This window comes from Perissodus microlepis, chromosome 19 (assembly GCF_051167445.1).
Source record: "Perissodus microlepis isolate ML-2025 ecotype Zambia chromosome 19, ASM5116744v1, whole genome shotgun sequence".
Lineage (NCBI taxonomy): Eukaryota > Metazoa > Chordata > Actinopteri > Cichliformes > Cichlidae > Perissodus > Perissodus microlepis.
In genome coordinates, this window is record NC_140479.1 from 6679147 (window position 1) to 6705340 (window position 26194).

General features: G+C 41.4%; 2 protein-coding genes across 3 annotated transcripts; one reads left to right on the forward strand and one right to left on the reverse strand.

Annotated features, from left to right (window-relative positions):
• Window positions 1-2845: 2845 nt before the first annotated feature.
• trmt61a (tRNA methyltransferase 61A) lies at window positions 2846-21480 on the reverse strand. The gene is made up of 4 exons (XM_084914876.1): window positions 21222-21480; window positions 19796-20139; window positions 11966-12232; window positions 2846-3525 (listed from the first exon to the last, which is right to left on the reverse strand). Exons 2-4 carry the CDS (start codon window positions 20121-20123, stop codon window positions 3230-3232), a joined length of 891 nt encoding a protein of 296 aa, XP_084771002.1. The 5' UTR covers window positions 20124-20139; window positions 21222-21480; the 3' UTR covers window positions 2846-3229.
• ckba (creatine kinase, brain a) lies at window positions 20722-25524 on the forward strand. 2 transcript variants are annotated; one of them, XM_084914875.1, is made up of 8 exons: window positions 20722-20747; window positions 23161-23348; window positions 23466-23620; window positions 23704-23836; window positions 24305-24476; window positions 24567-24690; window positions 24786-24975; window positions 25189-25524. In XM_084914875.1, exons 1-8 carry the CDS (start codon window positions 20737-20739, stop codon window positions 25365-25367), a joined length of 1152 nt encoding a protein of 383 aa, XP_084771001.1. In that variant the 5' UTR covers window positions 20722-20736; the 3' UTR covers window positions 25368-25524. The 2 variants fall into 2 exon arrangements, with proteins under 2 accessions (XP_084771001.1, XP_084770999.1); XM_084914873.1 differs by lacking the exons at window positions 20722-20747; window positions 23161-23348 and adding exons at window positions 21958-22090; window positions 22470-22671.
• The last annotated feature ends 670 nt before the right edge of the window (window positions 25525-26194 follow it).

Consider the following 26194-nt stretch of genomic DNA (forward strand, 5'->3'; position numbering starts at 1 on the left):
CAGCTGGGTCGATCGGCTGAATGTTGAGGCATCATTTCAGCTTCGATTACATGACCCAGTGCTCTGAAAGCTGATGAGTAAAAAAAACCCCATTTTTTCCCCATTTGAGAACAAAATTAAGCACATACCCAAAATAATTAATAAGTATTTTATAAAATGTTTTAGCTTTAAACGGGCAAAACATTTTCACAATATTATGGACGTAAAGAAGAAGGCTAAGGTTGTGGTTTTCAACTGGTCCTGGAATATTTCCATAAGAACAGCTCTGAAAAGAAATATTTAGCACAGTTCATTCATTAATATGATGGTTTAAATGTATAGAAATCATAAAAGTATGCTGACTTTGGTAAACAGAGGCTTCACCCCTGCTGCTACAAACACATACATCATCTTTTGAGACAAATTTTCAACTCTGAAAGCCAAAAAAATCTCAAGAGTTTGGAATACAGTGATGTGCAAGTAAGCCTCAAGTATACATTAGTATCAAGAAACATACAAATACGATATCAGAATTTCACCGACCAACACTAGGACGTTTAATCAAGTCAATCTTTGCCAGACAATTCACCTGAAAACGCACAAGAACGAGTCATGTCCAGTTCAGTGAGTCCAGCTGTCCTTGGAGAAACACGCCTAAGAACCCGAACTTATAAAAGAACATAAAGTGGTGACTTAGAAAAAGATTCACCCCTGTGCACCTGAGAATGAAACTCTCTTTTTGGCGTCTTAGATACCAACTGTTTGCAAGGACTTGGGAACAAATGTTAGATCTTGAATTTGCATCTAAAGACAGAAAACTGAGAAATAGTAACTTAAAAAAAAAGACAACACTGCACCATCAGCACCAAGCAGCTTCCCTTCTCAGACTCCATCACATTTTACAGAATGAATCAGCTTCTAACACCCACCTTTTCAGCAGGCAGCATTACTCACTTCCTCTACCTTCACACTCCCATCTGATGTGGCATGTAAACCTTATATCACCAAGTGCAATGCCAGGCGTCAGATGCAGCGGTATAAAGCAGGCAACCTGTACGGGAAATCTTAATACTCGACCTTAAAAAGACTTTTGATAATTCGATGCTCCGGCCTTGTGGGAAGAGTTTGAAGAAAGCCCTTTCCTGTGCCAGCATGATTGTGTCCTCGTGTACAAAGCAAGGTCCATAAAAGCGTGGGTGGATGAGTTTGGTGTGGAAGAACTTGACTGGCCCACAAAGAGCCCCGACCTCAACCTCATTGAACACCTCTGGGATGAACTAGAATGGAGATTGTGAGCCAGGCCCTGTTATCCAATATCAGTGTCTGACCTGATTCTGGATGAATGGTAAACTCCCCACAGATGTACTCCAAAATCTTGTAGAAAGCCTTCCCAGAAGAGTGGAAGCTATTTTAACTGCAAATGGGAAAGGAACCTGTATAAATGCCAATGAATTTAGAACAGGATGCCATAAAAGGACTGATAGGTGTAATGTGCAGGGGGCCACATGCTGCTGTCTATATAGTGTACCTTAACTTATCAAACTATAACATCCAGTGCTTTTAATAAAGCACAAGTTTATAAGCCAAGTTTATACTGTTAACCCCCATGTGTTAACATTCTGTCACACCAACAGGTGTCATTCTTTTTGAATCACTGATTACAAAATGAAGTGGCTTTCGATTTCAAGAATGATCATCAAGATCTACACCACCAATTCTGGTACATAGAAAACATAAACGACTGAAGTTTTTACTAAACCATTTTCAGAAAAGGATTAGGTAATTTGAATTTGATGGCAGCAATGTCCCAAAAAAGTTGGATAGGGACATGTTTACCACTGTGTAAAGTCCCCAGAAATGTTTTCCACATTTTAATGAGCCGAGTCATTTCCTGATCATCTTCACATATGGCTTATTCTTTGCATGACAAAGCTTTAACCTGCACTTGTGGATAGCACAGTGAACCGTGACAGAATCATGACTGCTTTTACTTCAGTGCCGCCGGGCCTGCAGGGCATTCAGTACTGGTTTTTGGCCCCAAGCCTTGCACACAGAGATTTCTCCAGAGTCTCTGAATCCGTAAATATTGTGTACTGTACTGCAGATAATGAGATATTGAAACCGTTTAAGATTTTATGCTGACAAACTTCATTCTGCTGTGGTTCCACAAAATGTAGATGCACTTTTTTGGAATATTGGTGAACCTCTGCCTCCAAGGTGCTCTTTTCATACTAATCATGTTACTGACCTGTTACCAGTTAACCTGTTTCTCTAACCGTTTCCTTTTAGTATCCCTTAGTTGTCCAGGTTTTTGTTGCCCCCATCCCAATTTAAAGATGAGTTGCTGTCTAATTCAAAATGAGCTAGTATTTTTCAGGAAAAGGTCAAATGTTTAGTTCACATTTTAGCGTTCTAATGTTTTTGAAAGTGGGGCTGTACTTTCTGCACAGAGCATTTGTTTGGAGACACTATTCAGCTAATGCTTTGCAAAAAAACCAAAAAGCCCTTTATGAGATGATAAATGAGAACACCCAGAGCTCAAATTAAATACAGCAGTAATGATTTCCTGCTACACCGGATCTCTCCTTTCAAACAGGGGAGGGGGAAACCTCAATGGATGCATTTGACGGAGCAATCACTCAGGGTGTTTATGACAGGTGGAGGTGTCTGTGTGGAGGAAGTACTGCAGACAGATTTTTTTCCTTGTATAGGAGACTTAACAAACAGATGGAATCTGCAGTTTAACAGGAACATACACGGTTTATGTTTGAAATGTAACAAATGTGTGGTTTCATGCTGTTAAATCAAACTTCAACATGTCTAATCTTCAAAGCTTCTCTGCTTCAAAACAGAAATATGACACAAATATTGTCCCACAATCATTGTATTTATTGAAAATAATAAAGCTCCGTCTTCCCCAACAAATAAAAGCAGAGGTTATCTGTAACTCTTATGAAAGGGAGAGCCAAATAATCAGCTATAATCTCAGAGTTATAAATCTTAATCTTCTCAAATGAAATTGCTCTTCAATTCATTTTCAGTCCTGCTTGATGAAAGCATCGAACCGGTGCCAACTGACGAAGCACAAAATTATGTAACGCACAAAACTGTAAATCCTCCCGGCGCTGCAGTACCAGGCAGGGACGGGAGGAGCCTGGTACTCCTGCTGGATTACCCGAGCCTTAGGAATGACACCAGAGTGAGGTGGATTATAAACTCTGTTCCAGAGAAATCCCTTTCACTCCAAGCTTTAGGTTCTTGGTTTGGTAGCAAAAGTAAGGTACCCCGTGTGGCCGGGCATTTCTCTGGGCAGCGTGGTGGTCTTCAGTGAGATGGAGGCGTGGTTCGGAGGAGCAGCGGGATTCGCCTCCTCTGTGGTTTCGGGATCAGGGCCGAAATCTGGCAGCGGTAGAGAGACAGTTCGGACATCGTACTCTCTCAGCAGCACCTCCGTGGTGCTGATGTCTTCGAAGCCCTGATCCTGCAACGCCTCGCATGTTTTCTGAACTTGCTCTATGCATGGAGAGAAGGAGCACAGCCGACCACCTGCAGGAGACGCAGAACAGAAAACAAACCACAAGTAAACACGAAGCTCCCAAAAAAGTATCAAGACCATGTGTGACCACAATCGTTTAAGCGCTCTTTGTTGTCAACTTATGCCAGTATTGGTCAGCTCATGTTATTTAGAGGTCTTAAAAGGTAATGCAACATAATCGCTGCTTTGAAGATAATCATGACATCACTTCCTGTCCAGCTTCTAAAACACTACTTTCAGTAACCAACTGCAATCTCCTGTGCAGCTGAACAAGTGTGTCTGCTACCGTAACTTGTTTTTCCCGATATATATAAAACTCAAAGCTCTCTTCTACGGTCCTGTCAGAATTCCTGCTCTTGAAAGATATCCAGTGTTCACTCCTGTTTGTCCCGCTCTTATTACTGCTGCTGCCAACATGACCATTAAATTTAGCCCGCAAACCTTATTTTGTCAATGTCACGGCCAAACGAGGTTTGTATTTGTCTTTAAAAAGACAAAAACCAATATTTCAAAGCAGGGTGTGAGTTCTAGTTTTTGGCTCGTGTAATCAGCTGTAACGTTATCATCAGGACAGCAGAAAGCATTCTTGTTACCGTCACCAGATTCAGGTTCGCGTCTCAAAAAGTGTTGCAGTAACAGGAATGAGCTGTCATCGCCTCAGTGTCCTGGTACAAAGTCTGTTTTTTATCCATATTTTCAATAGTCTGAAGTAAGATCTTTGACCTGTTACTGTGCAAACTGAACAATAATTACCGGCAGACTGCCAGGTTGTATTGACTCCCAACCCTTCTGTTTAATGTCAGTACGAGACATCTCTGCACATCTTAATCTGCGCTCCCATCTTATTCTGAGTTTATCTGCTAATCATTACACAGTATCATCTTTAGAGTTATTTTCATCACTCTTTCTCAAAGCATCCAAGTATAGAAAGTGTTCCACGTTTATAGTCTGAAAACAATTCTCCTCAAAAACATCCCTGAATGAAGATTCATAACATAAACCAGATTTGTAGACCTGATATGGACCGAGAAGACATTTAAGTATCACCCCTGGGATCCCTACGATACTACACCTTCTATTAATAATTTGTTTCTTTCCAAACACCCTGTAGCACTTTCCAGGCATATTTCCTTCCTAACAAAGCAGTCCTGTGACCTGCTGAGTCCAGGCTGCAGCTTGCGGCTCATCAGGGGATAAGCCGGTGCTCTAATGAACACAGATCACCTACTGGCCACGGCCTTTCGTCTCCAAATGAATCCTTGCTGTGATCGCAGCGTGAGGCTGGAGCGACCAGCCAAGAAAACTCTCACTGGCTGTCCTGAAGCCCAAAGAATGTGACTCTGAGCGATGCAGCTGCATTGGTCAGGGGTTAGGGTTAACAAATTTAAACATCTTAGAGTGAAAATCTTAAATGCCTTAATAGGGTTTAATATGGAGAAAATAAACTTTTCTAAAACCAACACCAACTAATGTTTCAAAATATGAATATGGTGACACCAAGACAAGCAAGTGAAACACACTCAGTCTAAATCTGTGGATTCTCTGTTTGGATGTCTCTGATTGAGCTGCTTATGTAATCAGAAGGCTGCAGTGTGGCTCTCTGTCATCTGTAACCTGTCGTCGTTCAGTCACATTCTACTCATAGACCTGCTCTTGCACTACATTATACAGCATTTATTGTAGCACAGAAAGAACAGGCAGATCCACCACCACATACGCTACTAGCAGAGTACCTGCTCTGGTTACAAACCTAATGTCTGACTTGATGGTTGCACTGAATGCAGATGTCACAACAAAAAAGAGCAAAAGAATAAGATGTTTACATTTTCCTCTTTGATTACTGACTTATTTCATGCAACAGATACAGGAGTGACCCTACGCTGTGTCCCTAAATATAACTTGTAGCCCAGAAGATTACAGCCGTCCTCTGCAGCTCTTACTTGCCACTAGGGCTGCCACAAACGATTATTTTGATAGTCGACTAGTCACCGATTAATTTTGCGATTAGTCGACTAATCAGATCATCATCCATTGGACGTAAAACTACAGCTTATTGCACCAGCAGCATCTGCTCTTATATAACTATCATTAGCTTACAGCTTTAAGTGTTTAAGGTGCTAACTAAAAATAAAGACAAGATGATAGTTTATTAAATTTTAATGAAATTTGCAGATTGTTTAGGTGAAGTTTAATAAACTCAGCCGTCTGCTCCTTGATATCTAACATATAACGGGACACCGGAGTAAATTCTGGAGCATCTCAGACTTCTGATAATCAGCTGTCTGCCTGACGTTTATTCAGCTGTGTAAAAACTATAACTTTGATCTCAGCCAAACCGATTTACTCAGGAACAAATAAAATACTAAAAAAAGCCAAACAATAAAATATTTAAGTTATCTAAGTGACTTATATATGTTTAACCTGAGTAGCGAAAGACGGAGGTGGGTTTGAAGCCGGGAGTCCGGTGTTCTCACGACTCTAGTGAGCCTTGCCCCGGCTAGCTATCGAGCTAGTGGGTAACAGACGTCTCTGAAAACGTCGGAGCGCTTTTGAAAATATGTGGTGTCTTGATAAACTGAGCAGATATTTGAGGTTTACACAGCTACATTCTCGCCTGAAAATATGTTAAACGTTTATTTTGTGACCCAGAAAGAATAATAAGAGTAACATTAAAGCTAACTAGCTGCCGCCATTGTTGGAAACTGAGCTGGGCTGCGCTATGAATTCTGGGACAGAGCTACTTCTTCTTCTTCGGGGTTTAACGGCAGCTGGCATCCTTGTACATGCAGTGCTGCCATCTTCTGTTTCAGTGCGTTATTACACTCTTAAATCCTACTACTTATTCCTGCGTCTTTTGTGATCTTACAAAGCTTCAAACGATGCGTCGACTATTAAATTAGTCGTCGACGATTTTGATAGTCGACGTAATCGTGACTAGTCGACTAATCGTGGCAGCCCTACTTGCCACTGTTGCTGGTTTTTAAAAATCACTTAACACCCAGAAGTGGAAAAAATACTGCATTTTGACTTTGTAAAAGGATTTTACAGAGAGATACCTCAAGGGGCACGGCTGACAATAAAAGGATCAAATCTGCAGTCCATTGTGTCTGTAAACACTAAAGGAGACGGCAGGATTATTGAGATACTGGTCGTTCCTTTGGCCAACAGAACCAGCGGTCTCCCTCGAGACAGCATTCAACACATTCAACAGCGGTCTCCTGGAAACCACGGTGAATACACAGGGAGGGGCTGGGTTGATGATTATACAAGGGTGTTTCAAATGGTTATTAGGGGCCCCGAATATCAGCCGCACAAATGGCTTTAATATATGCACGAAACTCTGATTCCTAGTTGTAAAGTTTAAGGTTCTTGAGTGTCTGAGACCATGGGACATGTTTGCTTTATACTTGCATAATACCACCCATAAGTCTGCGAGGGGGGGCTCTGATAGGATTCAGGATCCTTCTCAGGGAACAGCCGAACACAGAGCCGGGCTGCTTGCCAAAACATTAGGAGAATTACAACTTTGAGAGAAAAAAAGAGAAATATTTCCCTGCCCCTTGTCTTACACTCTGTCCACTAAAGAAAACGCGCTCTCAGCTATTTTATTCCTCCAGTCTCTGCAGTTCTCAGGCAGGTTCTGAAGATGGAGAATTTCTTTTCAACAGAATAAGATGTATGAGTTTTTAATCATGACAGAAGCTGAAGATGATAATCCCATCAGAAACCCGGTGTTTTAATTGATTATGATATGGCCTCAGCAGAAAGCACGTCTCTTTCACTTCATGTGGGAGCCTGAGAGTGTGAAAACCCCACTCTTGGGGACTGCATCCCTATCACCAAGCACACAACACCCCATTCTACTTCTATCTTTGTTAGTTTGTTTACTATTACATCTTTTTGTGTTTAGCTGGAACATATTGGGGCATTGATGTTCTGGGGAAAACCAAGTTTGAACAGTGGGCAGTAAACCAAACCTTTCCTCGTGGAGCCTCATTAGCAGCTCTCTGCCTGCAGCATAACCCTGTATGGTCATGGGACTGCTTCTGCAACAAGGCTGCACTCTATTTATCTGTATCTTTGTGTGTGTGTGTGTGTGTGCGCGCGCGCATACACGTATATGCATGCAAGGGCCAACAGCTCATGGATGGAATATGTAGCTGTGGCACCATAAAAGGGAGTCAAAGTGGTGGTGGGAGAGTTTCAGGGCAGCATCCTCGTCCCCTCTGCATTCCTGCTCATACTCGGCTTACTTTGTAAAATCATTCATGAACTCTGGCTTTAAGATTCATAAAATACTAATCTTCTGCATATTAACTCTGACTTGGATTGAGATGTTAAATTAAATGCGACTGTGAAAGAAAACTTCAGTGCTTGTAGTGGTAGAATAAATATTGACACCAACTCCAGTTTGTGTTTTCAATGCACAGATGAAATTTAAACCCAGGATGTAGCAGCTAAGCTAAGCAAGTGTTCACCTACACAAATGTATTCCAGTATTTTGGCAAAGGTGACTTTCTCAGGGCAATCTGGGCTTGTGCACACTGAGCTTCTCTCCTGCAGTCGCTGTTTTGGGCAACTATGTAGAGCTCAGCAGATTCTCATTACAGAGGACAGAGCCATGGTTTATGGCTTAAAGTGTTTTACAGTAAACAAAATATGAACTCTCATGTCCACAAAAGCAGATCTTTGTTTATATAATTTCTGTGGCAGTGTTTGTGCACATTAACAATAAAGCAAAGAATATACTTTCTCACTGTGTTACTTATCTAGTGTTGAGTTGTGCTAATGGATTATTTTGAGAGTGGCCGGTGACCACGATGGAAAGTTTTTCTGGTCGGACCAGGGCCGACCCATCAGCCTCAGATGTAACAAATAAAATTTTTATCATTAGAGAAAAAATTACCAGTAATCATCCCACAGATGTAATATTATCTACAGCTACTCTTAGTACCATTGATGTTAAGTTAGACTCTTTTTCTCCAATTGATCTTTCTGAGTTAACTTCAATAATTACTTCCTCCAAACCATCAACGTGTCTTTTAGACCCCATTCCTACAAAACTGCTCAAATAAGTCCTGCCACTGATTAATTCTTCGATCTTAAATATGATCAACCTATCTCTAATGGTCGGCTATGTACCACAGGCCTTCAAGCTGGCTGTGGTTAAACCTTTACTCAAAAAGCCATCTCTAGACCCAGCAGTCTTAGCTAATTATAGGCCAATCTCCAACCTTCCTTTCATATCAAAAATCCTTGAAAGAGTAGTTGTCAAACAGCTAACAGATCATCTGCAGAGGAATGGTTTATTTGAAGAGTTTCAGTCAGGTTTCAGAGCTCATCACAGCACAGAAACAGCTTTAGTGAAGGTTACAAATGATCTTCTTATGGCCTCTGACAGTGGACTCATCTCTGTGCTTGTCCTGCTAGACCTCAGTGCAGCGTTCGATACTGTTGACCATAATATCCTATTAGAGCGATTAGAACATGCTGTAGGTATTACAGGTACTGCACTGCAGTGGTTTGTATCATATCTATCTAATAGACTCCAATTTGTGCATGTAAATGGAGAGTCCTCTTCACACACTGAGGTTAATTATGGAGTTCCACAGGGTTCAGTGCTAGGACCAATTCTGTTTACATTATACATGCTTCCCTTAGGCAGCATCATTAGAAGACATAGCACACATTTTCACTGCTATGCAGATGACACCCAGCTCTATCTGTCCATGAAGCCAGATAACACACACCAATTAGTTAAACTGCAGGAATGTCTTAAAGACATAAAGACCTGGATGGCCGCTAACTTTCTGCTTCTTAATTCAGATAAAACTGAGGTTATTGTACTCGGCCCTGAAAATCTTAGAAATATGGTATCTAACCAGATTCATACTCTGGATGGCATTACCTTGGCCTCCAGTAACGCTGTGAGGAACCTTGGAGTCATTTTTGACCAGGACATGTCCTTCAACGCACATATTAAACAAATATGTAAGACTGCTTTCTTCCATTTGCGCAACATCTCTAAAATTAGAAATATCCTGTCTCAGAGTGACGCTGAAAAACTAGTTCATGCATTTATTACTTCCAGGCTGGACTACTGTAATTCATTATTATTAGGATGTCCAAAAAACTCACTGAAAAGCCTTCAGCTAATCCAAAATGCTGCAGCAAGAGTACTGACAGGGACTAGAAAGAGAGAGCATATTTCTCCTGTTTTGGCTTCCCTTCATTGGCTTCCTGTTAAGTCCAGAATTGAATTCAAAATCCTGCTCCTCACATACAAGGTCTTAAATAATCAGGCCCCATCTTATCTTAATGACCTTGTAGTACCATATCACCCTATTAGAGCACTTCGCTCTCGCTCTGCAGGCCTACTTGTTGTTCCTAGAGTATTTAAAAGTAGAATGGGAGGCAGAGCCTTCAGTTTTCAGGCCCCTCTTCTGTGGAACCAGCTTCCAGTTTGGATTCGGGAGACAGACACTATCTCTACTTTTAAGATTAGGCTTAAAACTTTCCTTTTTGCTAAAGCATATAGTTAGGGCTGGACCAGGTGACCCTGAATCCTCCCTTAGTTATGCTGCAATAGACGTAGGCTGCCGGGGGATTCCCAAGATGCATTGAGTTTTTCCTTTCCAGTCACCTTTCTCACTCACTATGTATTAATAGACCTCTCTGCATTGAATCATATCTGTTATTAACCTCTGTCTCTCTTCCACAGCATGTCTTTTATCCTGTCTTCCTTCTCTCACCCCAACCGGTCGCAGCAGATGGCCGCCCCTCCCTGAGCCTGGTTCTGCCGGAGGTTTCTTCCTGTTAAAAGGGAGTTTTTCCTTCCCACTGTCGCCAAAGTGCTTGTTCATAGGGGGTCATATGATTGTTGGGTTTTTCTCTGTATCTATGAAGCGCCTTGAGGCGACTTTTGTTGTGATTTGGCGCTATATAAATAAAATTGAATTGAATTGAATTGAATTCTGTGTTGACCTGCCGCATCCTGACGTGAACCTCTACAAATGTAACCATCAGGTCGTGATGCTGATCACAACAGCTGTGGCTGCTCTGCATGGAAGCAAAAGGCCATGCAAACCAAAATAACCACGACAGACTGAACTAAACAAGCATATTTCTTCTTCTTCTGAAATAAAAGGTAATCTATTGTGGGGTTTAACTGCATCTTCTCCTGGAGGGCGGTAGAGTTCTACAGTAACAGTATAGCCTACTGTCATTCCCTCATTTTAAGAGCCAATTCATGCATGAACCCCACTGATTCTGAAACAGATAAATAGGACACATGGTAGGAATGTGGCCAATGTGTTTTCAGATTAATGTGATACTTCTCAAATAACCCCCCACCCCTTTAAAAATAAATAAATTAAATAGTCATTGGGCTAAAGGTGCAGATCTTGTGAGCTCTACACAGCTCATGCAGTCTGAATTTATCGCTAACCACTGGTCACCCCAGTGAACTGCCAACATGCCTGGGCATGCTGCAGATCCTGGTGGTCAACGACGCCTACGTGCTTTGTAGCTCACTAGCAGAGTTTGGATTGTGCTCCTGTTAATATGAAATACCACAAGGGCAAGGTTAATGAGAGCCGAAGAGCAGGATCGATGGTTGTTCTGGGAGTGCAGAGTGTGGCGACACGGCCGGGGGAGATAAACTCATGGACTGTTTTTTTTAAAATGTGCCCGTTCACAGTCATGTTCCTGAAACACCAGGACGAGTCACGCCAAAGTCATCATCAGGTGGTGCTGATTATCTGTCTGACAACACACACACACACTAAGTACACGTACACACAAAGCAAAGTACTTAACTATCAGGATCCAGATTCTCTTTCCTAATTTCTGCATATAGTTAGATCACAGTGAGACTTAGTGGAAAAATTTCTTAAACATTTATGTGAAGAACAGGTAAACATGAGCTGCAGCACAGCTCACAGTTGGAATTGATCCCAAAACCTTTCCCTTACCAAGCTAATGTGTAAACCACTACATAATAGATCCACTCATTGTCCTCTACACTCACATTTTCACTGTGCATTTCAGTCCTTTTTTTCAGTTTAAATGCTGACACAAAGCTCCAAGGTGAGAATAATATCTCTGACTGACGGCTGAAAGACACCAACAAACAGGACAAGACTGACATCCGAGTGCAGAAACAGGGACACAGGAGGGAAACTAAGACAAACATTCAGAAATTACATTTTTTCCACCTGTAATCTTTCTGTGTGCTATCTGGGAAGACCTCTGTCTCCTGCTGATGCCAGGTTACAGAAACACAACAGGTCAAAAATAGAGCATGAGCCTACAGTCAGCCATGATGCAAACCATCATTGCTCGACCTTGCAATTTGTAGACTGAGCTAGCTGAAACACCCTGACCTGATAGTCATCTTGCTACACGCTCATTAGAGCTCTCCCCCTCCCTCACATGCACACTCACTCTTACCGTGCTTCTTCATAGCAACTTTGGCGTGTCCCACTGCATCCCAGGGGCTGGGGATGTCAAGGAAAACTGCATCTGCCACCCCTGTCACACCAAAGCCGTCCTTGCACACATCCTGGTTCCTGACGGTGACCAGATGATCCACGCGATGCTCCTTAAACTCCTCGGCCACCTTCTCTGCGCGCTGCTGGTGGAACTCCACTGTGTGGAGGTGACCTGTTGGGGCAATGGTGCGCAGGATGGCGTGGGACAGGGAACCACTACCTGTACCTAGAAAACCACAGACAACAAGGGTCACATAGTGAAACACAGAACATCTGAGACGAACGCTTTAGTCTACACGAAATGGCCATTTCAAAATAAAAGTCGGCAAGCACAAACTAAATAACCAAGAAAGATTCAGACTTAAGGTATTATCAAACCTCATCTCTGTGTATGGACAAAGCACTGCTAAAGAAATGGTCTTGGACAACACTTCACATTATGTTGCATGTATAGCAATCTCACTGACTTCCCTTAAATGACCAGTCTAGATACAGATACAAATTTTCGGGTTAAGTATTCTACGGAACAACGCAATCTCACAAAACCTCAAAATGAGGTGCTGTTGTATTTTAGAATGGGCAGTAAACGCTGTCCTCTATCCTCAGTCAGTAGAACCAGATCACAGATCCGACTACAACACACACCCATATTTTGACACTGCTCTGCTGTCTGCTCTGGACGATAAGTGGACGCTACATTTCCGAGCAGGCCTTTTTCACCCTGAAGCAGCCCCGTGCTGTGCCCTAAACAAAGCCCACTAATTTACAGCTTGTGAACAAATGACACAAGTGATTGTGATTTTACAGGGAAAGTTGGGGGGGGGGGGTGTGGAAGGGAGGACACCACTCTTCATGTGACTTGTTCGGGCAAGGAGTGTCGGGAACATAGCCAGAGGCCAGCAAATCCCATCCTCCACCCCTCATCCTTCTTCTCTCGACATTACATCACCACGGCCTTTGTTATTGTGGTGACAAAGAAGGCAGTGTTTAATACACGGCAGCGCTTTGACTTGCTCAAAGCTCAAACTGCTGGATTGGATGGTCTGTGCCTGCAAACACAGTACATTGAAAAACTGGAATGGCTGCAGCAGGAATCACTGGACCACATTAGAAGCTGGGGATACTTTAATAACGAGCCATGTACAGGGCTGACAGAGCACGTAGTTTAGAAATGTTTTTGACATTGCCTCATTTACAGAAAATGAAAACTTAGTCATCGGCTCTGTAGAAAGACTGAGCTGAGTCACTGCACTGATGCCGATTTCTGTCTCTGTAAATGACCAAAGACCAATATTACCGTTTTGCTGACACTGTGTTGATTCCATTATTGTAACCATTTTGTACATTTGCAACTTCAGTGAAGGTTTCGGAGACATTAAATATTTAAATTAAGGTTAGACTTTGGTCAAAGGGGGAAAAAAAGCACACACTGATATAATGACTACAGTATCAAGAACATTACTGATGGAAACCTTGCAGATGCTAAAACAATGAGAAATCTAGGTGGTCATATGATGCACCGCACTGTAACACTGCAGAGAATTTTGGTAAGACACTTGTTTATGAACCAGAGTTTACGGTGGAGGCTCAGACAGTACCTAAATGCTACTTGCATACTGACCATCAGCCAGTGACTAAAAGTCTCTGGACCTCAGGCGCATGCCAGGACAGTGACATGCTCAGTTTCCATTATAGTTACTCTGATTAAAAGGAAAGAATGATAGCAAAGTCTGGCATACACACATACTAACGGGAACTTTCTAAATTTTAAATTAAACCCAGAAAATGAGTTTTTAATTACAAACTGGCATTACCGTTCATCATCAGTGCAGCGTCTGAGTGCACAAAGTCTGGAAAATCTGGAAAAGGACCACAATCGATAACAAGTATCTCTCTAAATGGAGACAAATGAAAACGCTGAGAATGAGAGAGTGCTGGTACTGCAGAGATGAGGACTGCTCCACTTAACATCCGAGTGCACTTATTTCTCACTTTAGGACTTAATACGATAGTGACTATGGAATACTGGTTTCAGTATGAGCCAAAAACTGAAAAAGGGAAACTCGATTATGATGTGATACCACACTAAAACAGGACATATAGAAGCAGCTGGTTTTACACAGAACAACAGAAAAAAAAATAGGTATCATTGAAATGATGATCAAATTTTAGCAACAACAAGACGAAAAAAAGGTGTAAGCAGTGCGACGCATTTACAGGAGACAGATATGCTGTGAAAACTGTGAGAAACCCTTCCAATGTGAGGCTTTCACGCCCATTCTGAGTAATGACGTTACAACAAAGAGTCATGTTCTGACTAAGTGTTGGGACACGAACAGTTGACCTTTACTATAAGTCAAGAAAGTGCATTTCAATGATTTTAAAAAGCCTCCATCACATTTCTAATTTGCACACAGTGTTACACTGATTTTAGTGGTTACAATGTTTATTGTTACATTTCAGGTTTATCATGCTAAAACTGCTCTTTAGTACTAAGGGTGTAGTGTTTGAAACTGACATTCCTCCCAAAAACCCCAAAAGGAAATTCATCAGACTTCCTTTTTTGAAAGGAAAGTTTTAGACAAGTTGAGTTATTTCCCTGCGGTTCATGAGCAGCACTGCTAACGAGACAAAAAGGATCATGGGTATTCTATGATGTATTAAAAATAAATCAAACTAAAAACACTAGATACTAATAGCAATTAATATTAAATTAGTATTCACAACCTTTGCTCAGTGCAGCAGCAATAACAACCGCAAGTCTTTTTTAGTATGACGCAAAACTTTTGGCAAACTTTCTTTTAGGTTTCCTCCATTCTTCTTAAACATCATCAGGTTGGAAGGGGGCTGTGGGTGCACAGCCATTTTCAGAACTCTCCAGAGATGTTCAATCAGGTTCAAGCCTCGCTACTGGCAGAGTCACTCAAGGACGTTCAAAGCGTGGTGCCAAAGCCACTCCTTTCTAATCTTGGCTGATTGCTTAGGGTCATTTTCCTGTTGGAAGATAAACTTTCAACCCAGTTCAGAGTCCAGCGCACTCTGGGGCAGGTCTGTGCTTCACTACAGGGATGATATTGGCCAGGTGATGAGCATGACCCTTTTTTTCCTTTGCATTCAGACCAAAGAGTTTTATTTTTGTTTTAGACAGACCAGAGATTTTTTTTTTTCATGGTCTCAGAGTCCTGCAGGTGCCTTTGGCAAACTCTTTGTGGGCTGTCATGTGCCTTTTACTGAGGAGTTGCTTTCATCTAACCCTTCTACCATACAGGCCTGATTGGTTATCCTTCTGCTCTCCACAGAGTAACACTGGAGCTCTGTCAATGTAGCCATTGGGTTCTTGGTCTTCTCACTTACTAAGGCTGCTCTACCACGATTGCTCAGATTGGCCAGGTTGCCAGCTGTAGTAGGGGTCTTAATGGTTCGAAACGTCTTCCATTTACTAATGATGGAGGCCAATGTGCTGCACTTCTTTTTCCTTAGCTCTATCCCTTGATACAATCCTGTCTCTGAGGTTTACAGAGAATTCCTTGGATTTCACGGCTTGGTTTGTGCTTCAACATGCAATGTTCGATTCAGTTAAATTTTATTTATACAATACCAACTCACAACAACAGATCCCTCAAGGCAATTTATATGGTAAGGTAAAAACCCTACAATAATACAGACAAAACAAAAAAACCCTCCAATGCAGATTTATCGATTTTTGTTTTTCATTTTTAATAAATTTCACTTTGTCAATATGGGGTATTTGTTTGAGGAGGAATTTTGAAGGTAAAATGAAATTAATCTATTTGGATTAAGGCTGACAAATTGTGGGACAAGTGAAACGCTGTAAATACTTTCCAGATGCACTGTACTACATCAAACATGTAGCTCTTGTCCTCGTTAGGAAGTGGGAGACTGTCACATGGTTCGTGTCGCTTTTAAATTTTCGGAATCTAAAACCTTAGTGTTTTAGATTCAGACATGTTTTACAATGCAACATGTAAGAATCAACCACATCCACCTTTTCTCCACTGGGGAAAACAAACAAAAAATACCTATATGACTGTACATGCTACCAACTGAGAGCTTTTCTTCAATGCATGAGTTCAAGAAATGAATCATATCAATGTTTCTAATCTCCTCCCACAACAAGGCGTCAAGTCAGCTGGTAGCCACTGTACAAGAGGAAGTAGTGATAAAGCCAGAGTGGGGGAGGGGGCTGAGAATGGGAATACAACTGACCTGAACTGAAGGTCATTAGTGCTTACTGTTCCTCATCTTGTTCCTACATCGAGTACAACATGGTTACTGGCCAGATGAAATGCAAAACCCTGACAGAGGTCACATAATTTAACTTCCCAGCAATTTAGAAAGTGAAAGCAACAGGAAAATGTCATCTGATCATTAACTTGTGATGTGTGAATGACCCTCAAATCCAGCTGTAAGAGGATGTTGTGGCTAATGTTGAGAGTGATCATTACAAAGAAGTAAAGTTAAAAAATGGCCAGCTTCCATTGGACCCTTTGAGTCGTCTTATACAAGATATAAGCGCACAAATATAGCTTAAAACTGAATCAGACTTTCAAGTAGCTAAAGAGAACCCAATTATACAACGGAAAGGTATTTATTGTACTTTCAGATTTAATTATTGAGGTAAATGATCTGATAATACAGATCTGTAACGAAGATAATATAAACATCAACGATTAGCAGTAAACTGAAATGTAAAATCAGAGCTGGATATTTTCAGTGAAAGGGATAAGCGAATGCCCTGTTTTATGTAAAGAAAATGTATCTTTTAAAGACTTATCCTCAAAAAATATTTTTGATGACGCATTTCTGAGGTCCTCTGGAAAAATGCTGTTTATGCAGCCTGGAAAAATCATCTAGAAATACTTTCCACTCCACAGTCAGACACACTGTCTGAAATCAAGGCCACTGTTACCAACCAACAAAAGCACTATATAAGCAAGGTGTCAGATCCACTCTGGGATTTCTCAAATGTTAACTTCTAAACAACAAATGTTGTTCTGCTAAAGAATGGGCAAAGATGAATAAATATTGTGCTTTGCAAAGGCCAAGTTGAGTCTTGGGATTAACCCAACAGAAATGGTTTGGAAGGACATGAAGGGAGCAACCACCAGCATCCCACAGTTTAGTGTATTCTGGGCACTACAACTGAGCATCGGGCTAAAATTTCAGGCTAACATCAAGGTGCAGAGCTAACTGGCACTTATTGCTAACATTTAGGGCCAGAAAGTGGCATGTAAGCGCAATCCCCAAACAGCCCTCATAGGTGTGGTTAGATTTATGGGTGATTTACAGAGGTTTTGCTGTTTTCTAAAGACATGGGCAGTCGATTAATTTCAATATCAAGAGCAAAAAATAAGACATGCTTTTTTTGGTGTCACTGCAATTAACTGAAAATAAATTGCATGTTGCAAACATTTATTTGAAGTGCTTGACTTAAATATTCTGAAACCTATATTTTGCATCTTGAGAAAGGAAATTTAACAAAAAGAATGCATATGCAACAGGGTTTCCACGTCTTACACACGATCATGTCACTGTGCTCTCTTTATAAATACTAAAAAAAGGAGTAAAGGCTTTGGCTCACACTTGCCCAAGCGCTAAATGTTATCCTGACTTGATGTTCCACCTTCTGACATGTACGGTGTTACCCTTAGCAAATATTTGAAAACTTCATGTGCTCTGGACCTGATTGATGACGCCTGATAAAGCTGTGAAGAAAATGAAGCCAGCCGGAAATCATTACCTACAAACCTTGGAGACCAACTTGCCTTCAAGGTGACTCCTCTACAGGAATAAATGCTCCTTCAGCAGGTTTAGCATGTCAGCACAAGAACAGCAAAATTACCACATCCAATCTCTGCTTGTTTACACAGCTCACTGGCAAAAAGTGTCCACAGCACATACTCGCTGTTGTTGTTGACTGTAAGGCTGAAATTCGTGAGTCACCACTGAAATGCTGATTTGTACCTCATTGACACAAATGATGCTCAAGTGCCCCAAATAAAAAACTATAATCAATCAGGAGTTTACTTAACCATGTGTTTTATCTGCTATTCTAACTTTATCTGTTTAATAATTAAAGGGATGACTTTTGTTGTATTCTATCTTGGCATGATGAAGCACTGCACCACACGCTCACGTCTTCTCCTACCCTCCTTACTGCTTTCAGACTAAGATAAAGTGTAATCCATAGCCAAACACAATAACACACTCTGGGTGATTGCAATTAGACAAATGGAAATGATGGCCAAGCAGTGATTGGAGGAATCCCCGAGGACAAAAAAAAATGGGAATGACACTAAAACTGCAGGTTACATAATGTCTGAATGTTCAGAGACACATCTGTAACAATCCCATAATGTTCAATACGAACAGCTGAGTTTCATTACGTGACAACATCTGGCTAGAACTCGAAGGTGTAAACAGGGTGATTCAAATGAGGCAATACTTAAAAGCTGCAACAGAAAAGATTTGAGGGCAAACTAAATTAAAAAATGCAGGACGGAACAAATCAAACTTTGCTACTGTAAGAGTAAAAAACCATTTGTTATAAATCCTCAGGTGAGACATTCTAAAAAGAAGATTTACAGCTTACCTGAACAACGTAACATTTTAATATTTAAGAGTTTCTTGGAGCTTAATTTAACATTTTCTAATGACTTTCACAACAAGCAAAGCTGCACAGGTCAATTACTTTAAAAACAACAAAAAAAAGAGAGAAAAAAATAAAAATTCAGCTGATGAATGTTGGATCTTACTAATGGATGACATCTCTACATCCATTTCATGAATGTCTGACAGAAGACACATGCATTACCACACTCCAGCTACAGGTTGGATAATAAGCATGTGTTTGACAAGTCAACCTTGTAAACATGTAAAACCTGTCTGTACAGCAAACTACCGCGAGGATTCAGTCGTCTGTTTGCCAAATACTAGGAAGAACATATTAGTACCCAAGTCATCTGATTGCCTAACATGAGGTGTGGTAAGATTAGATGCTACTACACTAACAGGAGAGACATGCAGAGCTCAAAGAGGGACTACTAAAGTTCTCAATAAATCTGTTTACAAATAAACAAAACAAACAAACAAAAAAGAATCAATGCTAAATCTGTCAGCAAAACTAGGGAATCATGTTACTAAAAAACCCACACAGAACAAGTGGAGCTTCAAAGAACAGCTGATTAGTCCCTTGTGAATGCAGAATAATATTTTGGAGTGACGTGCACATCCCAAATCATAGGTTAAGGGTTGAACATAGGTTGACTTGCTAACAAAATCATGACAGAAAATAGCTGAATATTTGATGACAGACAGACTGGTGCAGCATCAGCAGCATCCACCTTTAAGACTTGACTTTATGCTCAAGCAGGAGCACTGATACCTTTTTAGTCAGCAGTGACCCTATAAAAAGTCACACAGACCCTAAAGGATGATGGTCATAATCTACCCAATATAACTGAGCTGACAGCTGCAGCGAACAGACCTGTGAGCGAGCTTCAGCTTGATAATCGCTTGCTAATTCAAATAGACCAGTTTGTCCCAGCATCAATAAAACACCCAGTGTACATAAAGTTTGTTTTAAAACAGATTAAAATAGCAATCCAATAAAATAGTGCACTGAAACCTTTCACATCAATTGAGATCACATTTCTTTATGATTTTCTATGTATTTGGAATATATTGTTAAAGCAAACACACACACTGATAACCCTTCCTTTCTAGAACGGTTTCCATCCACGAGACATCACCATGATGCCACCCTCACCTGACTCGCACACGATGGAGCCTGGCTTCAGCTCCAGCATCATGGTAATGAAGGCGATGTCTGTGGTGTAGAGGATCTGTGTGCGGTGCGGCAGGGCAACTGTCCACAGCTCCGGCGTTGGGTGGAGCACATGGAACCATCCTTTGCTGCAGGTCACCTTTGACCCGTAACGCTGACCAATCAGGTCTGTGGAGTGGCGAATGACTCCATAGCGTGTCTGCGTTTGGGCACCCTGCTGCACCTTGACAGGCATCACATTGTTGTGGCTCAGGTAAATGATGGCAACATCCCCATCTTGAATGAAGTCCGAGTACTCCACAAAACTCATCGTGAGCACGGCCACTCTGGAAAAAGAAGACGGGCCTACTTAAAGGGCATTTTTCTTTTTACTATTTTAATTACACTGATGTAGTTGGTTGATCACTAATTTGACATATTTCACTCAACTTACAACTTTAAAATCAGGATAAGCCATCACTGTGAAGGGATTTCTTTTATAACAATTTGTTTTTACCTACAATCTGAAGTTCAATTTAGTTTGCAAGCATCTAATGAGGGGAAAGGATGTATAAACTAATATGTTTTACCAAATCTTAATATCTTCCCATTTTGACATTGTAGATTCTGGTTGATCGTTTTGCAAACAATATCTTTTTAACTTTGTTTTCAATTGTATTTTTATTTTTGCACATTACAAACAAGCGGAAAAGGTAGTCTGCTGCTGATGCGAGGCTCCTTGTTGCTTTGGTAACAACTGTGCCGCTGTCACACGTTAATTGACGGAGCTGCTCGTGAATTGTCACGCGCACTGAACGTTGCTTATTAAATCCAGAATCGTTCAACATCTGGACCAACGACTGTTTTAGTTCATCTGAACGGCGGATCTACTTTAACCAGCTTCTCCTTCAAGTGAAAAAAGGACAAAATTATATCGGAGAAACATGGAGAAGATGTCAGTGAGATGACTTTACAGTTATATTTCTATTTGTTAGTTTTAAAGACAACTTTTTTTTCCTCTGGTATTGAAGTCAAGCAAACTGTGATGGCTTTGCCTATTAGGAGCAGTAGATCGTGTTATATTACCTCTTTGCTTAATTTAATTTCTGTTTATAGTAAAATAAGGAAAAACAAGTCAATGGAGAATACGTTGTGTGTAAATGATGCTAACGTTAGTTACCTGAGCAAACTAACGTTCATGTTTGGGTCGCATTTACTGTAAAATGTTTTTGCGTGTTTGACTGGTTTTGTGTTTAAAGTGGCAAAAATTGTAACTCCACAAAACCGACAAAAGGCCACAGTGCAAAACGTCTGAAAACATAAGTCAACTTACGAAGTTTTCGTTTCAACGTTTACATGCTAACGTTAGCGATACTAGCACCCGTTAGAACCGGCTAACGGCTATTAGCGAAAAAAAAAAACAGCCTACCTCTTTCAGAAGTAGTGCTCTTTGACTGCTGGACAAAACAAGCAAAAAATAGACTTAAGAGGACCAATTCTGCTCTTAATACGGCTCTATGTTCAGCAGTGACATCCATTCATTCCTCACTCACACATGTGGCGTTGTTTTTAGAGGAAGTTGAATCGATGAAACCGGAAGATAACCCAGTGTACAAAGCAGCAACAATCTGTAAAAACCTCTTTTCCCGAAAACCTGCAGATTCATATGTTTATTTTGTGCAGTTGGTTTGCGAATTTGCAAATTTCGCCTTTGGCAAATATTTTTTTTTTTACCATCTGTACGATTATTTCCTGAACATTAAATAGGATAATTGTAAAAAAAAAAATACAACAAGAACAACAAAAACAGTTATCACCAGTAAGTTAAACTAGTGGATGTAAGATTGTAGTTTTACCTTAGTAGGAGAAAAAAGAAATAATTGCTATTATGTATTCATTTGCACTTTAAGTTGCATTCTGTTTTTTAAAGGTGCTGATAATTTGTCTAAAACTAGAAACTTATTACAAGATGAACGTGTAATAAGTAATTTAATGCACTGCTGCAAAAATGCAATAAAGATCACAAAAAACAGAAATAGGAGTGAAATACCAGCGAACAAAAGGAATCCTCGCTGGAGCAATATCAGCGCGTCCAATTGAATGAATGGACTACAAATACTGACCAATGGGAGCGGAGGATCGTCTGCTATAAATCACCATCTCAAATCTTTAGTCCGGTTGGAGAGCTGCTGGGACGCTGCTGGTGGCTTGTGAGCTCCTCGGTCAGGAACAATAGGGATCTTTGTATCAAGCCCTGGTGGCAGTAGTAATAGTAATAATCCGCAAATTCGACAACAGGTAAGATTTTCGCTCAGTTTAATTTAGAATTAGGTCGCACCGGCAAAATCTCTTTACCTTTTACGATGAAATTAAAGGCGCTTTTTACTACAGGAACTAATGTTAACATTTGAGTAGTTTTTTTAAGGTGATTTAAAAAACAGAAATACGATCAATTATGTTTAACAAAACTGATGTGGTGCATGTGTTGTCACCTTCTAAACGCGCTCAGGACACTCGCTGCACAGCGGGATGAATCGTTTATCTGCTAACCCCCCCCCCCCGAAACGAACACCCATTTGTATGTGCATGTCAGCTGTAGACTCAGTCCTGACTCTATCGGTATTTTGCGGTTTGTTTGGGGTTTTTTCACCGTCTCTCCCTTCCGTCCTCCGACCAGGGATCAGCCATGCCTTTCGGTAACACGCACAACCAGATGAAGATGAAATACTCCTCCGAGCAGGAGTACCCGGACCTCAGCAAACACAACAATCATATGGCCAAGGTTCTGACTCCTGCTATGTATGAGCGGCTGAGGAGCAAACAAACACCCAGTGGATTTACTCTGGATGATGTCATTCAGACTGGGGTTGATAACCCAGGTATTTATTTAAAAAAAAAAAAAAAAAAAAAAAAAAAAAAAAATCCCAAGCAGCTTTTCAGCCAAACCACCATCTGTTCTGTCTGATCCACTGCCTGTAATGGTCTAAGCGGTGCTCTGTGTCCCTGTTTGTGTGAGGGGGGGAGGCTTTTTGCACTGTGACCTTGTTAAGGGGATAAAGTCAACCAATTTTTACAAACATATGGAGTACTGATTCTATTCGAACCTGCCACTCTCCTCTAAATGGGTTTCCATTTTCAGGCCAGTATTGCACAACTTAAAAGCAAAGTGTAAAGATTACCAGAGTTACATAATGTATGCAGCTGATAGTCCCTGCTGCTTTCAGTTTATTATGGGCTATATTCTCTACTGTATTGAAGACTACAACACAAATGAAGTTGATGTTATAACCCTTCAGGGTGGGATGACCTGGTAGCTGTAAACTGTATGGCAGGTAACTCTCCTCACCCTGTAGACTGTTTCTGTTTAGCTCTGAGAAAATGGTCAAGCTGACCCTGAAGAGGCTGTCAGCTGAGGATGAGTACCCAGATCTCAGTCAGCACAACAACTACATGGCCAAGTTTTTAACCCAGGACATGTACAAGAAGCTGAGAGAGAGGGCTACACCCAGCGGCGTCACCATAGATCGTGTCATTCAGACAGGGGTTGACAATCCTGGTACAGTAGCAGTCCCAGTCTGAGCCCTGACGACACAGAGCACATTTAATTTGTGAGGATGTTTGTTTGTATATTGCTGTCCGCGGTCTCTTGTGACCCTGTTGGCTTCACGTGCAGGCCACCCCTTCATTATGACTGTGGGCTGTGTTGCTGGGGATGAGGAGACATACGAAGTCTTCAAAGACCTGTTGGACCCTGTGATCGAGGACCGACATGGAGGATACAAACCCACAGACAAGCACAAGACTGACCTCAACTCAGACAACCTGAAGGTACCGCAGCTCTGCCATCGCTTAACAAAGTCGAATTTAACTCTGGAATCTCAGCCAAGCCTAATGTGACTCTGCTCTCTAAGGGTGGTGACGATCTCGATCCCAACTACGTGCTCAGCTCCAGGGTCCGAACAGGCCGCAGCATCCGCGGCTTCAGTCTGCCACCACACTGCAGCAGAGGAGAGAGACGCGCTGTGGAAAAGCTTTCCATTGAAGGTAAGGAGGCCTCTGTACTGAAAGAAGATGGTTAGTGACAGTGATTGTACTGTGCTGCAAGTCACTAAGCTGATCTACACAGATGGAGACGGCCTGCTGCCAGATGATTGTTATATAAAAGCAACATAACTCTATGCCCTGAAACCAGTGATTCACGTTGCTCATGCTTGTGGACTCGTTTGTGAGGCAGTAGATGCCACCTAGTGTTTGTTAAAATGCAGCACAGAAACAAAGGTGGATTAGACTCTTATGACCAATTTATTCTGATGCTAAAAACACTAGTAAATGTTTTTATCTTAATTTGATTTTCCAAAGCTCAGTGTGGAATTGGATCAGTTTTTCAGCATTTTTTTTCCAAACTGTTCATCATAGACCGGAACTGCAGCCTAAGAGTAATTTGTCCACAAATGTCATAGTGGATTTTTCATGTCTCAGATCTGTCATAAATCACGGCTCTTGTCCCTGCAGCTCTGGCCTCTCTGTCTGGAGATCTGAAGGGGAAATATTATGCCCTGAAGAACATGACTGACGCAGAGCAGCAGCAGCTCATTGATGACCACTTCCTGTTTGACAAGCCAGTGTCTCCTCTGCTGCTGGCCTCAGGGATGGCCCGCGACTGGCCTGATGCCAGAGGCATCTGGTAACGGCTCGTCTTTAATGCAGTTTGTCTGCCAGGATTATGTAAATCTCTCCGCTGGTATTTTGACTTAATTGTATTTCCTGTCTACAGGCACAATGATAACAAGACCTTCCTGGTGTGGGTGAATGAAGAGGACCACTTGCGTGTGATCTCAATGCAGAAAGGAGGCAACATGAAGGAAGTGTTTACCCGCTTCTGTACCGGGCTCACAAAGGTTGGTAGAAAAGCCTTAAGTTTCTAATCACTGGTCTTTAGCAGAGTTTCTGTTCACATTAGCAAGACTCTAAGAGCATATTCTTATCTGTGCAGATTGAGAGCCTGTTCAAGGAGAGGAGCCACGAATTCATGTGGAATGAGCACCTGGGTTACGTCCTCACCTGCCCATCTAACCTGGGCACTGGCCTGCGTGCAGGTGTACATGTGAAGCTGCCAAACTTGAGCAAAAATACCAAGTTTGAGGAAATTCTCAAGAAGCTGAGGCTCCAGAAACGTGGAACTGGTGAGCATTTTTATTTTATTATTTTAGTTTCTACTGCTGGAATGGTTTGCGTGTTCTTCAAATTTAAAACTACATTGAGCACATTTTCATATTTCACAACTAGTTGCATTTTCCTGAGCAGTACATGACAAAACATTGTTTAGAAATGCTCCAAATGTCAGTTTCTGTGAGGTGTTTGAGTTGCATTTAAAAACCCTTTTGCTTTACCATCAGGTGGCGTGGACACTGCTGCTGTGGGTGGTGTCTTTGACATTTCCAATGCGGACAGGCTGGGCTTCTCTGAGGTGGAGCTGGTGCAGATGGTGGTAGACGGAGTCAAGCTGCTGGTGGACATGGAAAAGAGGCTAGAGAAAGGACAGTCCATCGATGACCTGATGCCCGCCCAGAAGTAAATCCCTCCCAAACTCCCATTCTCCTCCATTCCTCACCCACCGTCTACTCTGGTTGACTCCATCCTTGAATGCACTCTATTACAGCTGGGATTTGTATTTAAGTTGAAACTGTTCCTGTAAGTTCTGACATCAAATAAACTGTTCTGTTCAAAGCAAAGCCTGCTTGTAATTCATTGCGGTGAAACTGATGAAATATTTGGAATATTTAATACTAGTCCTGGTAGCTGTGGAAAGGCCTGTAGCTAACTTAAGGCAAATGCAGATAAATGCCACATTTTAAGGAGAGCTGCTGATCTCTTTACATCAGTCTGAACTACATTCATTTTAAATGCTGCACGGGGGGGGAATCAATGCAGTGGAAGATTAGGTGCCTGAAGCTTCCAAGTGACTCTGGTTGCACTTTTACTCCCTACAAAATGAACTTAAGACATTAAACATAAGCTGCAAATTTCTTTAAATGCATTTCCTAATAACTTCAGCACCCATTATGCATCAGCCAGTGTCCACTGACTCTCCTCAGCTAGTATTAGACTGGAATCATGAGAGACTTGGATCTTTGTTTTGGGAAACACTGATGCAAATGTCTCAGACATGTAATTTAACCCTGTCTTGGTGCAGATGGAGGCACCGTTGAATTCACAGTGAAGTTGGTGATAGAAGCAACTTGCAGGTAATTTATTTTTTTTTTCAAATCTTTGAGGCCAAGTTGGGAAACTTCGTTTAAGAGACCTGAATGACTAAACAAGCAGATGTCCAAACATGCACTGACATCAAATGTAATTTAGATGAAGCTGGAAACAAAAGCCCAACACTGATCAGACTCGAGG